The sequence below is a fragment of the Citrus sinensis genome, chromosome 2, assembly GCF_022201045.2.
Source record: "Citrus sinensis cultivar Valencia sweet orange chromosome 2, DVS_A1.0, whole genome shotgun sequence".
Taxonomy (NCBI): Eukaryota; Viridiplantae; Streptophyta; class Magnoliopsida; order Sapindales; family Rutaceae; genus Citrus; species Citrus sinensis.
In genome coordinates, this window is record NC_068557.1 from 9,970,112 (window position 1) to 9,988,522 (window position 18,411).

The 18,411-nt window shown below is 32.6% G+C and overlaps 1 protein-coding gene across 1 annotated transcript; it reads right to left on the reverse strand.

Annotated features, from left to right (window-relative positions):
- Positions 1 to 5,410: 5,410 nt before the first annotated feature.
- Positions 5,411 to 7,903, reverse strand: LOC127900403 (uncharacterized protein At4g15970). The gene is made up of 3 exons (XM_052435387.1): positions 7,315 to 7,903; positions 6,233 to 6,601; positions 5,411 to 6,146 (listed from the first exon to the last, which is right to left on the reverse strand). The coding sequence occupies exons 1-3, from the start codon at positions 7,453 to 7,455 to the stop codon at positions 5,655 to 5,657; spliced, it is 1,002 nt and encodes a 333-aa protein (XP_052291347.1). The 5' UTR covers positions 7,456 to 7,903; the 3' UTR covers positions 5,411 to 5,654.
- Positions 7,904 to 18,411: the final 10,508 nt, after the last annotated feature.

The window sequence follows — 18,411 nt, forward strand, 5'->3', positions numbered from 1 at the left end:
TGGGATAAGATGGTCTTTAAAAAAATAGTAGCAGGAGATCACCCAAATGGCCAAATCTCATCATGATAAAACCATCTTCTACGCCGGTAACGATTAATGTATAGAACTCCAAATATTCATAGTAGCACAATTACATAAGATACTATAAAAGTGATGTTGAAACTGCCCACGTCAACGAAACAATGATCATCATCTTCTGGCTTTGATGATAGTGATCTGTTTTCATTGCAACTCCTGGGCAATGGCAGTCCACAAAGAATAAGATTTCCCTTGTAGCTACTCTCGTTAAGCGTTGTAAATTGTGCCGTCCACTCTGTTGTAGCTACTCTCGTTAAGCGTTGTAAATTGTGCCGTCCACTCTGTTGTAGCTACTCTCGTTAAGCGTTGTAAATTGTGCCGTCCACTCTGGGATCTTATCTGATAAGTTATTGTATACCACACTGTGAAAACAGCCAGTGCAATTAGTTCCACGAGCTGAGGAGGGATTTTTCCATTGAATTTGTTGTTGTAAAGATCCAAGCTTTCAATTTGCTTGAGGTTTGAAAATGTTGGTGGGATTGATCCTATCAAGTTGTCGTGGGACCGATTCAGGGCACGAATCCTGAAGAGGTATCCAATTTGAAGAGGAATCTCCCCTGTGAATTTATTGTAAGAGAGATCAACGCCAAACATACTATTGAGAGGTTTCTCCTGATAAGAGTAAGATATTTCCTTCGTTGTGAAAACTATAGTTTCCATCTTTTCCAATGGAGGCCCATTGTAGTTAATATTCGAATTTGGAGGAGGACGACTATATGAATTAGCTAGATCCCATAAACTAGAAGTTTTTTTTTTTTGAAAAGAAATTTCTATTAATTCAGAGAAGATAACAGATACATGACTTGTAGAGGGTAGGAACCCTTCCATACAACAGTTTCACATTTCTCTAAAGCTAATTTAGCTAGAGAATGGGCAATGGCATTGCAAGATCTATGTGTATACACACAACTAACATGATCGAAGCTTTCTTTCAATTTCTGAATTTCCAATACTACCCAATAGATCTCGGATCTGCTGCCCTGTCTGTTGTTTACTAAGCTAACTACTTCTTGCGAATCTGACTCCATAATTACATCTTTCACATGCGCATCTTTTGCCACCTGCAAGCCCCATTCCATAGCTTCTGCCTCAGCATAAGCTACACTTCCATGGAATTTTGAAACCTTGATCGCAGTTGCTGTCACTTGCCCATTTTCATCTCTAATCACAGCCCCCAGCCCAGCAAGATTCTTTTCTGAGTTGGTAGCGGCATCAGTGTTGATCTTAACAAAACCTTCTTGAGGGGGATTCCATCCCAGCTGAGCCACTTTCTACTGCTTTCCATGGCTTACATCAGCTGAAGGCTGCACTCTCTTATAAGCCTCCATCACAGCTTCAGCTTTAGCCACAACAGATTGGGGGTTCTCTCGCTTTCCTTTGAACAGCCATTGGTTCCTTGCATTCCACTTCGCCCAGAGCATCGCGGCAAACAAATCTACATCTGCATTGCTTCTCATTCTTTTCACGCCATGCAACAAGCTCAAAATATCCTGCCCTGGGGCTGCTTGAATATCATTATCAAAAAGGGATAATCTCCAAACCTTCTTGGCTGCTTTACAATCAACTAAGGCATGAAACACATTCTCTATTCCCATTTTACAAAGCTGGCAGGTAGGCTCTTGGACAATCTTCCTCTTCCACAAATTCTCATCTGAAGGAAGCAAGTTTTTGGCTGCCCTCCAAACAAATATTCTGATCTTCTTCGGCAGAGCAAGAGACCAAATGATATTCCACTCATTTTTCGAAAACTCCGAGCTTGAAGGCATGGCTGGAAATCTAATATTCAGTGCTGTCTGGTAACCGCTTTTAACAGTATATTGGCCACTCTTTCCAAAATGCCAAATGAGTTCATCCTCCCTTGATCTTCTCGGCAACGGAATTTGAGTTATTACATCAGCATCCATCTTATCAAAATGCCTGTATATCAGCTCCTCATCCCAACAATTCTCACCATTGATTAACTCCGAAACTAGAGCCTTACTCGGCAATGTTGGCTTAATCACAGGCTTGAAAGTAAAAGGTTTTGGAATCCAGTTAGCCTTATGTATATGGACATCTTGACCATTTCCAATTCTCCATCTAGAGCCCGCACAAATGATTTGTCTTCCCCACAAAATACTCCTCCATAAACTAGAAGTTGGAGCTAAAGAATCATAATAACCTTTGTGGAGTGTAGTATTATCTAAGCAAGGAGGAATTTGACCATTTGTTAAGAGAAAGATCAATCAGTTGTAATTGGTTTAACTGGCACAACTGAACTGGCACTTCACCTTCAAAATGGTTATTAGCAAGGATAAGATAGCTCAATTGAGAAAGCGTACCAACCCAATCAGGAATCCTGCCGTTTTAACGATTATGGCTAAGATTTAATGTCACCTTAAAAAAGCTATTATAAAATATACCTTTTTCTAGTTGTCCTTGTAACATATTTCTAGACATGTGGACTTATCTAATAGAGAGAGGACTGAAACAAAATGGTAAACTCCTAGATAAATTGTTCTCTAAGATGTCCAAAATTTGAAGAGAATCAGGCTGACAAAACTCCACTAGGATTGGACCTTCGAGATGATTGTTGGGCATGGTTATATGTTCTAAAAATGAGAGATTACCCAACCATCTTGGGATCTTATCAGAGATATTATTATCACTTAGATACAATCCTATTAAAAAAGAGCAATTAAACAAGTTTTCTGGGATCTCTCCGCTGAAGAGATTATCATCTAATTTTAATCTTGACAAGTTTGCAAGTTAAAATTTCGAGAGAACATATGACCTTGTAGACTGTTATTTGATAACACAAGTAATTCCAAGTTAAGGCAACCTATCACCAAGTGTTCAGGGATTTCAGCAGTCAATTAATTACTAGATAAGTCCGGATTTCGCAATTCGTGCAAATAGCCAAATGAGGAGGGAATGCTACTATTGAAGGAAGTTCCAAAGAAGTTTAATTCCCTTATGCTCCAAAATCTATTGGAATCTGGCCTTGGAAGAAATTGTTAGAGATATATGAAAATGTTAATTGTACGAGATGATGAATTGGCATCCGAAAAGGTCCTGAAAGAGAATTATTGGATAGATAAAGTGTATGTAAATTTGTGTTATTTTCTAACAACCACTTTCGAAATTCCCCACTCAAGTTGTGTGAGAGGTCAACATACTCCAAGTCATGTTGGTGGAAGAGGAATTTGGGAAATGTGCCGCCATCTCCATAACCAGACAATGAGATAGAAATTAATTGGAATTTTAGCGTCAAAGAATGTGACTATGTTTCTGCATATATTTGGTTTTTTCCACCATCAAAATATTTTTTAATCAATCAAATTAACCTTTTTTTTTGCTAATTACTACTATAATTAGTTTTTTAACTCCACCTGCCAAAGATTTAAATCCGACTGGTCAATAAAACGAATTTGCTTGGAAATCATTTAAAGATACTTGAACAACTTAAGATTAATTTTTGTAAAGAAAGAAAAAATCAACTTCATTTACCAAGAAGGAAAATTAATTCGGGCAGGAATTTCAGGCAATGTTACATGACTCTGCAGAGAATTATAATCAAACTAAAACAGCAATAATTAACATAAGGCACCCCAAAGCCTGTTGTTTAATTACCTTGACCACGTAGAACACCATTCGAGTAAGAAAATCGAAAGAGATTTAGGATTTACCACAAGGCTAAGAATCACAAGGCTGATTGAGGACGTCAACCAGCTTAGCAGCAGTTAATCCTTGTGAAGGATGTTGGTGAATCAAACTCTGAAGGCTGGAATGGCAATGTTTTGTATGTGGATGTTATATGCTGGAGTCGCGTAGAGAAACACATGTTTCACTTATAATCAGTTAACTTCAAAACGGCAACTTTGACATGCCGTTTCGAGCATCACTTAAGTGATACATGTGAGAGTCATGTGAGCAGCCTTAACTTAAGGTTGTTAATTTCGTTATCCACGTGTCAGCTAGCTGTGCCTTCTGGGTTTATGGTTCCTGTAACTGGTGCAGTTATAAAGCTGAGTAACGGGGCACTTTGGGAATGAATTAGAAAGTAAGTCAGAGTGAGGAAGAAGAGAGGGTTGGTTCTAAGCAATTCATTGTAATCTCTTGTATTGCTCTGTGAAAACGATCTCCATTGTTAATCAATAAAAGCCAATCAAAAGGCTTCTCCCCTGGATATAGGTTGTGCCATTTTTGGACAACTGAACCACGTAAATCTCTCTCTATTCTTTCTTATTTGACCCTGAATCGTTTTCTTTTAGTTTGAACTTGATTTGTGATTGTTGTTTCTGGAGTTCAAGTTTGAGTTTTCTGGTTTTCAACCTTGTGAAGTGTGCAACTTGGTTTAATCTTGTTCAAAGATCCTGGGCAGTGATTGATCTTGTGAGGCAATAAAGCAGATCATTTCACTACAATCCTGTCTCTTCCAAGCCGTGAATACTAAATTCCGTTGAGATTCAGATTTATATGTTGAACTTTCCAGATCAGCTACGAAAAAACTGATCCGGACTAATCTTTGAGCCATCAAGAACACCTTCAAGTTCATCACCACGTGCTGAAGAAAGGATTTCAGATTTCCAGATCGTGTAGTTCGATCAGTCAAGTTTGATCGGTGCTATGAATGTGAAAGATGAAATAGAAGGTGTTTCGTAAGCTTATAGATCGTAGCTCTGATACCATGTTAAAGTGCTTGTTTGGAAGCTCAGAAAATAAAAGAAATGAAAGGAAAATGCAGAGAGAAAGATGAATTGATTTGAGAGTAAACCGAATTTGAAACTTGTGTAGCATTTGCTAATTACACTTATATTTGTATATAGATCTAAAATGATCCACACGCTTTAAGCATGAGCTATACAATTCGTTTTGCTAAACAAGTTGCTCTAACAAACACTCAACAAAAAAACTAGTCTTGCTGACTCAGCTGACATGTCAACGATGCCAACCAACTTGAAACTAATCAGTAACTGATCAGTTCAGTTACATTATCTGTTAAGGCCAAAGAGTGTAACTCTGCCTCCTCGTATATTTGAGTTTTGAAAGATTGAAAATGGCTCAAGTGGAATTGGAATTTGAAAGTCCGAGTGCGGCGATCGATGGATGTCAGATGCACGAGGGCGGATGAAGAGATATTTCCACATAAGTTGATTGCAAGAGATGTGCGTAATACTTTAAAGGAAGTCAGATTTGCCGAACACCAAGGCAAAATGCGTCTTAAAAATAATCAAAATTACTTGGGAAGCAAAGAATTAGAAGAAAGATATGGTTTTAATTTCTTGATGCATCTTGTATTTGCTTTTTCATTTTCTTTGTAATTCTAGCTCACTCAATTGCTGATTTGCTGTTTATCTTTGTGGTAGCTATGTTTCTGATTTACTTATTTATTCTTCCTCTATGATTTTGATGGTCCCTATGTGGTAGCAAAATCTGTTAACTTTTTTAAACTTAGGAGTTTATCACTATACTCCCTAAGTCCCACACTCCCACTAATCTTGTTTTCATATGAAAGGACAGAATACAACAGTATTCGTTTGGTTTCATCAACTTTATATGACTTGAACACTACGGTATGTTGGTTGGCTCCGTATTCAGCCCTTGCATTTGCTATGAGCTCTCCATGTATAGGGTGGTGATGATCCTCTCAAACTGTTTTTCTTTGTGAAGCTTCTCCAATCTTCAATCAGCAGCTTGAGGTCATGCACCTTACTCTCAGTATCATCACAGCAGTTTGCACGCACGGTGCATATTGTGTCCATATTTATATTTTGCTGACAAAACTCACCATAGAGATCCTGCTCCATATAGTTAATCCTCAAGGAAAGAGTTTCAAAGAGCTCCCCATTTACTACAGTTTCCTCACAGAGAGTTCGGTTTTGAGAATCCGGAAACAGAATCCTGGTCATGTCCTGATACTTGAAATACTCTGAAGTTATTGCATTCGATTTTAGGTAGAAGAATCCTCCATCCTTAACGTAGCTTATGTTTTGTAAATCACCAGAGTATACATCACATGCAATTGTCATTTCCTTTAAGCAATCCACTTGCAAAATTGGATTTCTAAGCCACATCACATCCACTTCCTGCAGAAAAATTCCACATTATGATATACATGAACGTGTACGCATTACAGGATGGAATACTAGTAGTGGGAAAAAAATGATCTTACAGTAAACACAACACTGTAGGCCAATTCAATCACTTCTTGCCAGAACTTATTCCTGACTTGAGGTAGGGACAATTGCTTTTTCTTAGTATATCTTGTTGAGGTGTTGGAAAGGTAGAAGCAATGTGGATGCACAGTCTTGCAGTACTGAAATGCCTTGCTGTCCAAGGCAACAATCAACAGATGATTTAACAAGGGTTTAGTCTCCTCGCCGATATGAAAACTCTCCAGGAACAGATCAAGAACAGAGCCAGGACTTGCCCATTCTTGGCCAACCATGGTTATTATCACTGTCCTGTCTTGCATTGTTGTCCTTCTTAACAATTGCAGCAACGAATTATTGATTCTGGAGTCAGCTACAATTTTATCAGCCTGCACATGTGCACACAACAAATGAAAAGAGAAAATTGGACCCTTTTTTATGTACTAGTTCTCCATATAATTCATGAAGCTCCAAAAGAATTTAGTGCAAATTAACTCTCTTCCCTTTGGGTATTAATGATGCCATGTTTGCTTCAGATGTTTATTATACCATCAGTGCCTAGATAACATTGTGCAAGAGTTTGGGCCAACAATTAATCAATTATTTCATTTTTTTTAAAGATGGGTGTGGACAAAGCCCAGATGTTTTTTTAACTCATACATTTAAAATTTAAATTCGGGTGGCAAACGAACTAGGGTGGCCAGCAATAAAAAAATTACTTGAAACTCAGTTAAGCCTTTAGGGCTGGGCTAATCATTTCATACTTTAAAGCTCTAATCTAGAAAGAAACATAATCAATAATTATTAAAAAAAAAATTGAAAGACCTTGGAGGGAATAAACCTTCTAAAATTCCTGATGCTACTAACAATCATTAATTTCCTTTTTCTTTTCCCTCTGGGGCCATACTGTGATACACGTGAATCAAATGTGAAAAATCAAATGTGAAACTTCTTTTTCCTTTAATCTCTGGGGCCATATGAGATCATGATACATGTGAATCAACTATAAAAGATATTTATGAAAAGCAAATAGTCGACAAATCCAAGAGAAAGAGTAATATGAATCAATCATGAAGATTTGAAAAAAAAAAAAATATCTTACTGGAGGTTGAGACTTGAGTGCCCCTGTGTCGACAGTCTCTGTTGTTGGGTTACAAGAGTTGTATGAAAGCAAGAATATGATGAGCATGATCAACAGTACGATGATACAATCTGGAGACTTTATTTTTCTTAAAGCCGCCATGTTCGAGATTTTAGTTTCAGTCCAAATGTCACCAGGTTTGATGATGGTGCATTGCAGGGTTCTGCATGACAATAAAATGAGCAACCCTCTATAATAATCTTAAATTGGTTAAAGCTGATATAGAAAATAATTGATCATTATAATCTAAGGTTGCTTAAAATCATTCTAGATGTAGAAAATACCAAGATCAGTTAGAATTAAAAGGGAACTTAATTAATGCTGTCGTGAGAATCGTATCCTTCTAAAGATTTGAGACTTTTTTAATTGAGAACTAGAGCTGGAAATAACTTATGGCAAGTGCGGTGACATTCATCAAATAAAATATTGGATGAATAAAAAGTTTACAGTGAAATGGATGATGAACATGACATACCAGACGAGTTTGATTTTCTGCATAAATTGAACTAATAAAAAATATAAATTAACAAATTGAAATCATAAAACTGACTCGTAATGTTAACTATTATTATTGGACAGTCAGTCTATCATAAAAAGGAGCAGGCTAAGTTACAGATTCTGTAACTTACAGATTGTGCTTAACCAGCTATCAGACAAAAGCATTTGCTCCCTTTTTTCTCCATAAGCAGGACACCTGTGGTGCATGCATTGGTGCTGTATGTTGCAGAATCTGTAACGTAGTAACCTCCAAAATAAAAAATTTCCTTTTCAGTCTGACCCACCAGCAGATTTTTTCACCTTATCGGCTTTAATTGCCATCATCAGTAATGGTAGTAACTTATTAAATTCGGACCCAGATAACAATACTTTAATTGCATGTCTATCCATTTGTAAAAAGTTCGAATCATTTGGTACTCATAGGTAAGCAGTGAAGCAGTTGAGTTCTCTCCTTCTAGGTAGGAGTTTTGCTTTTCTCATTTTTTTATTATTATCGAGAAAATCGGCTCTGTATTTGGAACAAATTTTAGTCTAGATTACATAGATTTAGGTTCAGTGCCAGTAGGCCATAGCCACCATTTTCCCATTATTTAATGGTTTGCTAAGGGTTTCAATTTAAAGAAACAAGATTTTTCAAGAAATTGTAAGGATGGTTTTGTTGTTGTTCTCATTTAAGTAGCTATCTCTTTTTTAATCGAAGTTCTTTTTTAATCTATAGGGGCTGTCCTATTAGAACAAATTTTGAAGTCTTGTTACCTTTTAAGTTTTTCTCGTTTATTATCACATAACTCTTATTTTGGGTTCAAAGAAATATTATTCTTATCAGATTTAAGGTCTTTTAAATTTTCTAATATATTCTTATAGATATATTTTTATCTATGTGTCTTTCTCTTTTACTGTCAAGGGTCACTCTATGATACTGTTATAAAAATTATAGTGTTAATAGTGGTATAAATATTCACTGTTAGATTTACTCAACAATTCATAAAAATAAAAGTTAGTTAGGAAAATATTTTAATTTCAATTATTAAAAATTTAAATTTACTAATAATCAAATGTGTTAAACATGTTTGTTAAAGATTAAATAATAAAAAGAAACAAGTATAGTCTATTAATACTTCTATATTTCCTTTTAAAATATATGAATTTTAATATTAACACAACTTAATCTTAGTTTATCTTTTTATTATTATCTCCATTTCAACAAAAATTTACTAGATTAGTAAATATTGCAACGATTAATTCAAATCAATCTTCAGCAATGAGTAATTTTTTTTTTAAAAGACAATGAATAAAGCTAAAAATTCAAAATTATATTGTCCCAATTACAAATGAAATGACGGGCCTGAATTAACAAGCTTTGTTGAAGATTGAATAATTTATATTTGTTATTTACACATCTAAACTAATTTATATAATTGCATATTTAATTTTTAATTTTGTTGGTGATTTAAAAATATTTATATCCATGAACTTGAATATTATCTATTAATTGTTAAGTAATTAATTATTTATCCACTAAATTAAATCAATGGTGAAAATTAAAACATTTAAATCCTAGGGCGCATAATGACTCCATTATCAATATTGTAAAAGTTCATATAGCATCATGGAGAATTCCTTCAAGGGATTATACTCATTTTAAATAATCAAGACCAACAAAATGAATGACCAAATCTCTTAACGTTTTCTATGGCGTACGTGGTATAAATCTATAATAACAACAACAATGTTAAAAAATACTTAGAAACATCTTACATCACATTACTTAAATTAAAATTGAATATATATCTATTTCTTTGCGGTAAAAAGAGCGAAATCTCCTTGTTGTTTGACAACTAATTGAAACCTCTTTAATATTTTAAAACACATTCTCCCTTCAGCGCCAATTTTCTTTGTTGCTCTTAGCATTTTATCTTTGATGGTTGTTTGATATTGAGAATATGAATACCTTTAATTATTTAATTAATTAAAAATTTTTAATAATAGTTAATTGAAAAATTAAATGCAAAATTATTATAGTTATGAAAAATTAAATGCAAAATTATTATAGTTATATATATATAGACACTATTTTTTTTTAAGAGACTGATAAGTTGAAATTATATACACATATAAACGCGAACACACCCCTCCTTCATCTAATAATTTTAAATATCGTCAAACTTACTATTCTCCAAAACAATATTATATTGTCACGACCTTAATGTACCACGCAGCTTTAAGCATCAAATCTGATCAAACTTAGTGCCTAAGTCAGCCTAAAACCCAAAAATCCTAACTTAAAAATATAGAACAAAGAAGAGAGAAGAAATCACAAAGAACAAAGAATAAAATTAAGGATCATTGTATCAATATTGTAATTAAATATAAATTATATAAATGAAACATAAGACATGTAAATTTAACATAAAACTTATAAATCAACATTAAGTGTAAAACAAAACATAAATTATGTAAATAAAATACAAGACTTGTAAATGAAAGGTAAAACAAGTAAATTAACATAGAAATGGTAAATGAGGTATTACTAGTAAACAAAACAAAAAAATATATATGTAATATAAAATTTGTAAATCAATATTAAGTGTAAAATAAAATATAAATTTGGAAATAGAATATAAGACTTTTAAATAGAAGGTAAATCAAGTAAATCAACATAAGAGTAGTAAATTGATATATTATTGGTAAATAAAACGAAAACTTATAGACATAACACAAAACTTGCAAATCAACAAAAAGTGTAAAATAGAACATAAAATTTGTAAATGAAAGGTAAAATAAGTAAATTAACATAGGAGTTGTAAATTGATATATCATTGGTAAATAAAACAAAAAGTTCTTAATATAACATAAAACTTGTAAATCAACAATAAGTAGAAAATGAAATAAAAATTAAGTAAATAAAACATAAGACCTGTAAATAGCATGTAAAATAAGTAAATTAACATAACAGTGGTAAAATAATGTATTATTGGTAAAAAGAAATGAACTTATAGATGTAACATAAAATGTATAAATCAATTTTAAGGGTAGAATAAAACATAAATTAGGTAAATAAAAAATAAGACCTATAAATAAAAAGTAAAAAAAATAAATTAAATGTATTATTAGTAAATTAAATATAAACTTACAGATGTAATATAAAACTTGTAAATCTACATTAAGTGTAAAATAACATATAAATTATGTCAATAAAATAGAAGACTTGTAAATGAAATGTAAAACAAGTAAATATTATAAGAGTTATTGAAAGAAATAAAAGCTTACCAATGTAAAGTAAAAACTAATTATAATGATGATTACTTTATGTATTTATTGTTTTTATTTTTAAATTGAATAATGATAATTTTGGGTTTATATAATACATGAGATTATATATGTGAAATTTTATTAAGGATAAAACTTATTCTCAAAATTAGATTTTCAAAAAACTTTTCTTTTCATATTTTTCAAAATTGTTTGTAAGACAAATGATTTTGCATCCCTCAAAACCTCTTCGACAATAGGCCCAAATTAGTATAAGTAGAAAAACAAACTTTGAGACTATATGAAGTATATATAAATCTAAAAATTACATCCAATTTTATTGAAATTTCATATATGTCTAGTAATATAAGAATGTTTTTTTTATTTTATTATGCCTCGATCCACATCAAGAAAAAATAAATTTGCTTAATTAACTTGTATAGTAAACGACTATGATAGAAAATAAAAAAAAAATATAAATGTCCTAGCATGAATATTTAATAAAACATATTCTAACTGTTTTCAATATATTTTTTTTGATAGAATATACATTTTTTTTTTGTTTTCAATTGATGAATGATTTTTTTCTTTGCTTAAATGAATGTAACAAATAAGTTATTTTTTAAAATAAAAGTTTAATGTTGATTTATAAGTTTTATGTTACTTTTACAAGTGTTTATTTGTTTGCAATTTTAAAACACTAATTTACCACTCTTATATTAATTTACTTGTTTTACCTTTGATTTACTAGTCTTTTTTGTAATTTAAAAAATTTGTGTTTATCAAGGCATTAATGCCCTAATTTTAATCACAGCATTCTAAAATTTTCTTAAAATTAATTGTGGTTTAGAGCATTTTCCATTATTGCCTGCAAAGAGGTCTTTATATTAGGTCATAAGTAATAATTACTTCTATAAGGTATCATAATCTAATGAGGAGAATTCGTGTTTGAAAGGGAAAACATAACCTGTGCATGATTCTCTTTAGAAAAGTCTACTCCTAATCTATTAGGAAACTATCTACTCCTAAATATGTACAAAATCATCATAAGCACGCTAAGACACCTAATGAAAGCCCAAAACAACTCGTAAACTAAGGTGGTGTGCGTGAGCATTCCAGCCCACAACAGTAAGGGTGTGACAATATGTATATACGTGTGTGTATTAATTTTCCATTTAATTTTCAATTAATTCAAAAAAATTCAAAATTAATTGAAATATTGTGGCAATCCTTTACTTTTCCCATAATTTTTCATTTACTTTTAATTAATTATGATTAAAAACCTATTTACTTAATTAAATAACTAAAAGTATTTATATTCCCAAAGTCAAACAACTACTAAAGATAAAATTATCAGAGTAGTAAAAAAAAAAGATAATTAAAGGTGTTTGGATGTGATGAGAACATCAAAGAGATATCACTAAAGCTTCAGGTCATGCTAAATGCAGCTCAAGTTAATGTAGAGTCAACGAAAAAAGGGAAATTTTAGAATTAAGCTGACATTGTTTGAGTCAGAATTAATGTGCAAGGTATATATACCATTGAAAAGATAGTTAAGTCAGCTTTTCGATGTATTTCACAGAGTTGGATTTGAAGTTTTTTAGAAGAAGTTATGGTCAATCATTGCAACCTGTTCATTTTGCAAGTCATAGGAACTAATTTCGAGTTTAGGAATTTCAACTTTATTTACGATTTCTTTTGTTGTGTTTTAAATTTACTAATGTTTCATTTAAATCTAGTTTTAATATTGATCACTGGTCAAGTTATTTGAAGGATATTTTGAGTATACTTGCGCTTGGAGGATTGTTCTAAGAATTCAAGTGGTCTTTAGGATTTAAGTTATGAGCTATCATGTTTGTATAACTTAAAACTAATGAAGATGATTATTGTTATTTGAATTGAAAGATAATCGGGAGGAAAGTCTCTCTTTCTCTCTCTTTGGGTTTTCTCTGAGAACCAAAAAGATAAGAGGGTGAATATAACTGTCAAATCTCCATTTTAGTCACTTCTTAGTGAGTTGTATTGATGTCGAAGTATTAATGTTCACAAATTTATTAGTCTTTAGTTCTCTTCCAATCAATCAAGGGAGTTCTTTACTGAAATGTTCTTACGGTGGTTAGTAACCAACCAACTTTGCCGTATTTATTGAGATTCTACTAGTTTAAAAGAGAAATTTAAATGGACATAGAGGAGTTAATTAAGCGGTGTAGATTGATCTGACTAAGTGAAGAAAAAGAATGAGAAGTAGATTTCAAGAGTAGAATGAAAACAAAAGGAACAAAAATTTTGATTGGCTACCTAGTAGGGAAAATTTTATTTTCAAGAGAAGTCAAAATAGAAAGACTGATGGCAACAATGCAACAAGTGTAGAGAACAGGCGAGAAGTCAGAATTGAAAGTCGTAGAGATAATGTGTTTATATTTAAGTTTGGTTCAAATGAAGACAAAATGAGGATTCTAGCGGGTGGACTGTGGCATTTCGACAGAGCGCTCATAGTGCTTACTGAACCAGTTGGGATTATAGATATTAAGATGCAAGATTTCAGTCATTTATCCTTTTGGGTACAAATACACAATGTTCTTATCATGAGCATGGAGAAAGGGACAACTATAGAGTTGAGAGGAACGATTGGAAATGTGGAGTAAGTTGAAACATATTCATCCGGGGAATGTATAGGCAAATTTCTGAGGATGAGGATTTCGGTGGATATCACAAAGCCTCTAAAGAAAATTATAGTGCTGGAGGATGGAGAAGGTAACAAAGCAGAAGATATTCCAATGCTTGTATATTACGAAAGGCTTCTTCATTTTTGCTTTTACTGTGGACGTATTGGTCACCAATATAAGGAGTGCATTTATTACATGTCTGAGTCAAAAGATGAACTAGCCTATAGTCCATGGCTCAAAGCAACTATAACGACTGAATGATTAAAACAAAACAGAGGGAAAGATAAGTGGGATGCAGATTTCATTCAAGCGAGCACAAAAAGTCCAACTCAAGTAAGTGATGATTTGCTTCCAATCACAGGAAGAGATAAACAATGAAATCCAGTTGAGCAGGAGGAGGATGAGGGTTTGAACCAAACTTAGGTGGATTCAGGTATAAACAATTCTTTACCCGGGAAAAGTAAAGGTCCAAGAGTGGTTGGGGATCATTTAATCAGAGAAGCTGTAATTCCTAGAGAGCTAGAGAATAGTTATTTAGGAAAAGAAAAGCAAATTGACAATATCACAATTCACGGAGAAGTGATAGATGTGGTAGGAAAGAAATTAGGGAATAAAGAAGAAGGGGAAAAAGAGGTTCAAAAGAAAGAGCCGAAACAACAAATGAACTTTGATGATAGAGAAGCAGGAAATGAATTAAACAGTTTAAAAGTAGGAAAACACAGACACTCAACAAAAAACTTTTGTGTCTCTTTAACCAGATCGAGTCAGAAATAGAAAATAGAGATAATGGGCTCAATGCAGATAAATATAGGCCCAAAAAGAGAAAGTGGAAATCTAAAGTCCGAAATTCTAAAGGAAATGAGAGAATGAAAGATGGGAAAATAAAAATGAAAAGGCCAACCATCATTTTAGGTTGGGAAAGCCTAAATTCAAAAAGAATAAAAAAAATAGTCTGAAAAACTTATGGTTCTCCAACAACTTTAACCTCAGCTGGAGGATGAAGAGAATAAAGCAATGGGGGAAGTACCAATTATTGTCAATGAAGTATCGGCGGTGACTAGAAACCAGCCTTGCTAATAGCCATGAGGATTGTAAGCTATAATATTTAGGGATTAAGGAAAGACCCAACATTCCAAGAAGCCCAAGAAGTTTCCCATGAGCATAGACCTCAAATTTTATTTCTTTGTGAGACAAAAATAACAATTAAACAAATAAGAAAAAAGAGTGAGAAGTTACATTTTCAAAACTGTTTCACAGTTAGTAGAGAAGAAATGGGAGGTGATTTGGAAATTTTATAGAACTCTAGAATCACAGTAGAAATTAAACTATACATCAGCTATCACAAGATGTTGTGGTTCGTAATGAGAATGTGAGTTATTGGATGTGTACTGGCATTTATGAGAACCTGACATCGAATTAGAAGTGGCACACATGGACTCTATTAAAAAGGTTAGTAGATTTATCCTCGCTGCCATGGCTCTGTTTTGGGGATTTTAGTAAGGTTTTAAACCTGAATGAGAAAATAAAAGGAAATAAGAAGCTCGTAGATATGGTAGCTAAATTTAGAGAAGATCATAAGAAGTGTGAATTTGTGGATATGAGGTTCACAGAGTATTCGTTCACTTGGCTAAGTAGGAGGTTTGGACCTCACTTAACAGAAGAAAGGCTAGATTGATTCTTGTGCAGCAAAAGTTAGGGCAATTGTTTTTAGATGAAAATAGCATTGAATTTAGTTACATAGAGTTGCGATCATCATCCAATTTTGATGAAAGTTTTTTAAAAAAGGAAAAGGGTTGAGGTATAGAAAGAGAACTTTTCATAGAGCTCATTATGAAGATATGTGGAATCTATATGAGAGATACGAGATTGATAAACATGAGTGGAAGGATTCTAGTAGATGGAGTAGAGAAAATCCTATTAAATTGTTTTAAAAAAATCAAAGAAGTCTTTAGGTGAGCTTAAGCTATGGAGTAATAAAGAGTTCATAGGCAGATAGAAGAAATTGAAGTAGAGCTAAAAGAAGAAGCTGAAGGTAATCAGACATGATTACAGCCATTATGAGAGTGGAGACGAGATAAGAAGAACAAAAAAAGAGACTAAGAACATTTTAATAGATAAATAGATTTATTGGAAGCAAAGATCAAAGGTTGATTGGCTAAGGGAAGGGGATAAGAATACCAAATTTTTCCATTCAGAAGCCTTAGCAAGGAAGAGAAAAATTAGGATATTGGGGCTTGAAGATGAAAACATAATCTGGAATAAAGAAGCAAAAGATGTGGAAATATGTGAATCCTTTACAAACATCTTTACTACAACCAACCCATCTCCAGCTCACATAGATGAAGCTCTAACAGACCTTCCAAAATGAATAACAGAGGAGATGAACAACGTTTTAGATCAGTAGTTCATTGAAAAGGAAGTTTTAGATGCTCTTGCATAGATGTGCCCCACCAAAGCTTTAAGTCTGGATGATCTTCTAGCAGCATTTTCTCAAAAGCATTAGAGCTTAGTCAAGGAATGAGTGATCATTACCTACTTTTATTATCTCAATGAAGAATGTAGTATAGCACCCTTAAATCATACATATATTGCTTTGATTTTAAAAGTGCACAATCCTAGAAAGGTGACTGATTTTAGACCAATTAGCATTTGTAATGTTATCTATAGGATTGTGGCAAAAATTTTAGCTAATAGGCTGAAGCAAATTTTAAATGACATTATCTCTCCAACTTACAGTGCCTTTATCCCAAATAGATTAATCACTGATAATGTAATTATAGGCTATGAGTGTCTTAACAAAATTAGATAAAGCAAGGAAAAATGAATGGATTGGTAGCTCTCAAATTAGATATTAGAAAAGCCTATGGTAGAATTGAGTGGAGAGATTGTGTCATGCTAAAACAAGATGAGGCTTGGGCTTTAGAGACTTTTTTAGCTTTAATCAAACCTTAATTGCCTAGCAAGGATGGAGAATCATGCAAAATCCAGAGAATTTGATGGCACATATTTTAAAAGATAGGTATTTTAAACACTCAAGCTTTATGGAAGCAAAATTAGGCTCAAATGTTTTTTTGGTGTGGACAAGTATTTTATGGGGTAGGCAAGTTCTTCATAAAGGATTAAGATAGAGGATGGGAAGTGGAGAACATGTGTATATTTATAAAAGCAACTGGATTCCAAAGTCTGAAACTTTAAAACATTTCTCCCCTCAAAATTTACCCCCATATTCTATTGTTGTTGATTTGATTAGTAATCAACATTGGAAGGAATATGTGATTACTTAGCACTTTATGGAAGATACTGCAGCAAGGATTCTTATAATTCCTTTCCCGAGATCTTTACAGTAGGATCAATTAATATAACACTTTAACAGATATGGTAACTACTCTGTAAAAAGTGGATATTAGGTAGCATTAAAGTTGAAATTTCCAGAGAGTGCCAGTAGCTCAGACAGATCAAAAACTCGTTGATAGGCGATTTGGTCTAAGGAGATACCAGAAAAAATCAAGGTTTTTGACACGACTCAAAAGTTTTATTAATCCCAAGTATAAGAGTGTCTAGTTATAATATAATCCGGTGAGTCCGGGGTCGCACCACAGGGAATTTAAAATCTAATTGTCAATTTGTTAAACAAAGAAATTTAATTGCGAGAAAAGAAATCACTAGAAATCAATTTAAAAATATGCTAAGGATACATGATCCTCTCTCAGTATTCAAACTATAATTTGAATACTCTCTCATTTTTTATATTTTGCCTCACTTTTTTCAGTTAATTATGATATCATTGAATTCTTGACTAACTATGTGTGTGAATAAGCATGGAATCAAGTACCTAATGTGCCACACTATATTAATGTGTTGACATTATGTCAAAATACCATACAGATCCAAAGAAATTTATAAATTAACATGACATAAAAATAACCAGAAAAGAATAAAATAAACTTAAAACTCACTTGAGAAAGTAATTAATTTTATGATTTGAAACTTTGAACTTCACCCTTCACCTCAACTTAGTAAAATTAGTCACTCATATTAAAAGAAAACAAAACATTCTTTTTATTTGACAAACTTTTGAAATATATTACAAGAAAATTGATTACATCAGAAAAAAAAGAAAAGAAAGAAAGAAAGAAAGAAATCTCTCAGCTTCACTTTGTTTTCTCTCCTCGACTCGTCTATAGCTCTTGGCTCTCAGCTTATCCCCCGGTTCACTTGCATCCCCTTGCCTTTTATAGGCAAGGGATGCATATTCTTTTATTTTATTTTATTATTATTTTATTTTTATATTATATATGTTAATTGAAATGTGTGGTGGTCAAGAGGCCATCATGATTATTATTTTTTTATTTTTTTTATTTTAATTACATCTCCTCGATAAAGCTTCCAAATGGCTCCAGTAATTCTTCTTTGTTCCCACTTTCAATTCTAATTCTATCTTTATTTCTGAAAACATATTTACAAGATAAAAGTTAACATATTTCGAATTAATTTAACAAAAAAATACATTTGGGGAGTATTAAGATAATTTAAGAATAATGTGTGCATTAATCGACACAATAAGTGAAAAACTAATAATTTTATCTTTATTAAATGTACATTTTTTAATGTCAATCAGTTTTTATGTGGAGGGTAGATACAAACT

Excerpts from the sequence above, each read along its gene's own strand:
- LOC127900403 (XM_052435387.1), bottom strand. The coding sequence starts at position 7,455 with ATGGCGGCTTTAAGAAAAATAAAGTCTCCAGATTGTATCATCGTACTG. Across the intron at positions 6,602-7,314 it reads CACTCAAGTCTCAACCTCCA|GCTGATAAAATTGTAGCTGA; the intron begins GTAAGATATTTT and ends GCACATGTGCAG. Across the intron at positions 6,147-6,232 it reads CCTACAGTGTTGTGTTTACT|GAAGTGGATGTGATGTGGCT; the intron begins GTAAGATCATTT and ends ATTTTTCTGCAG.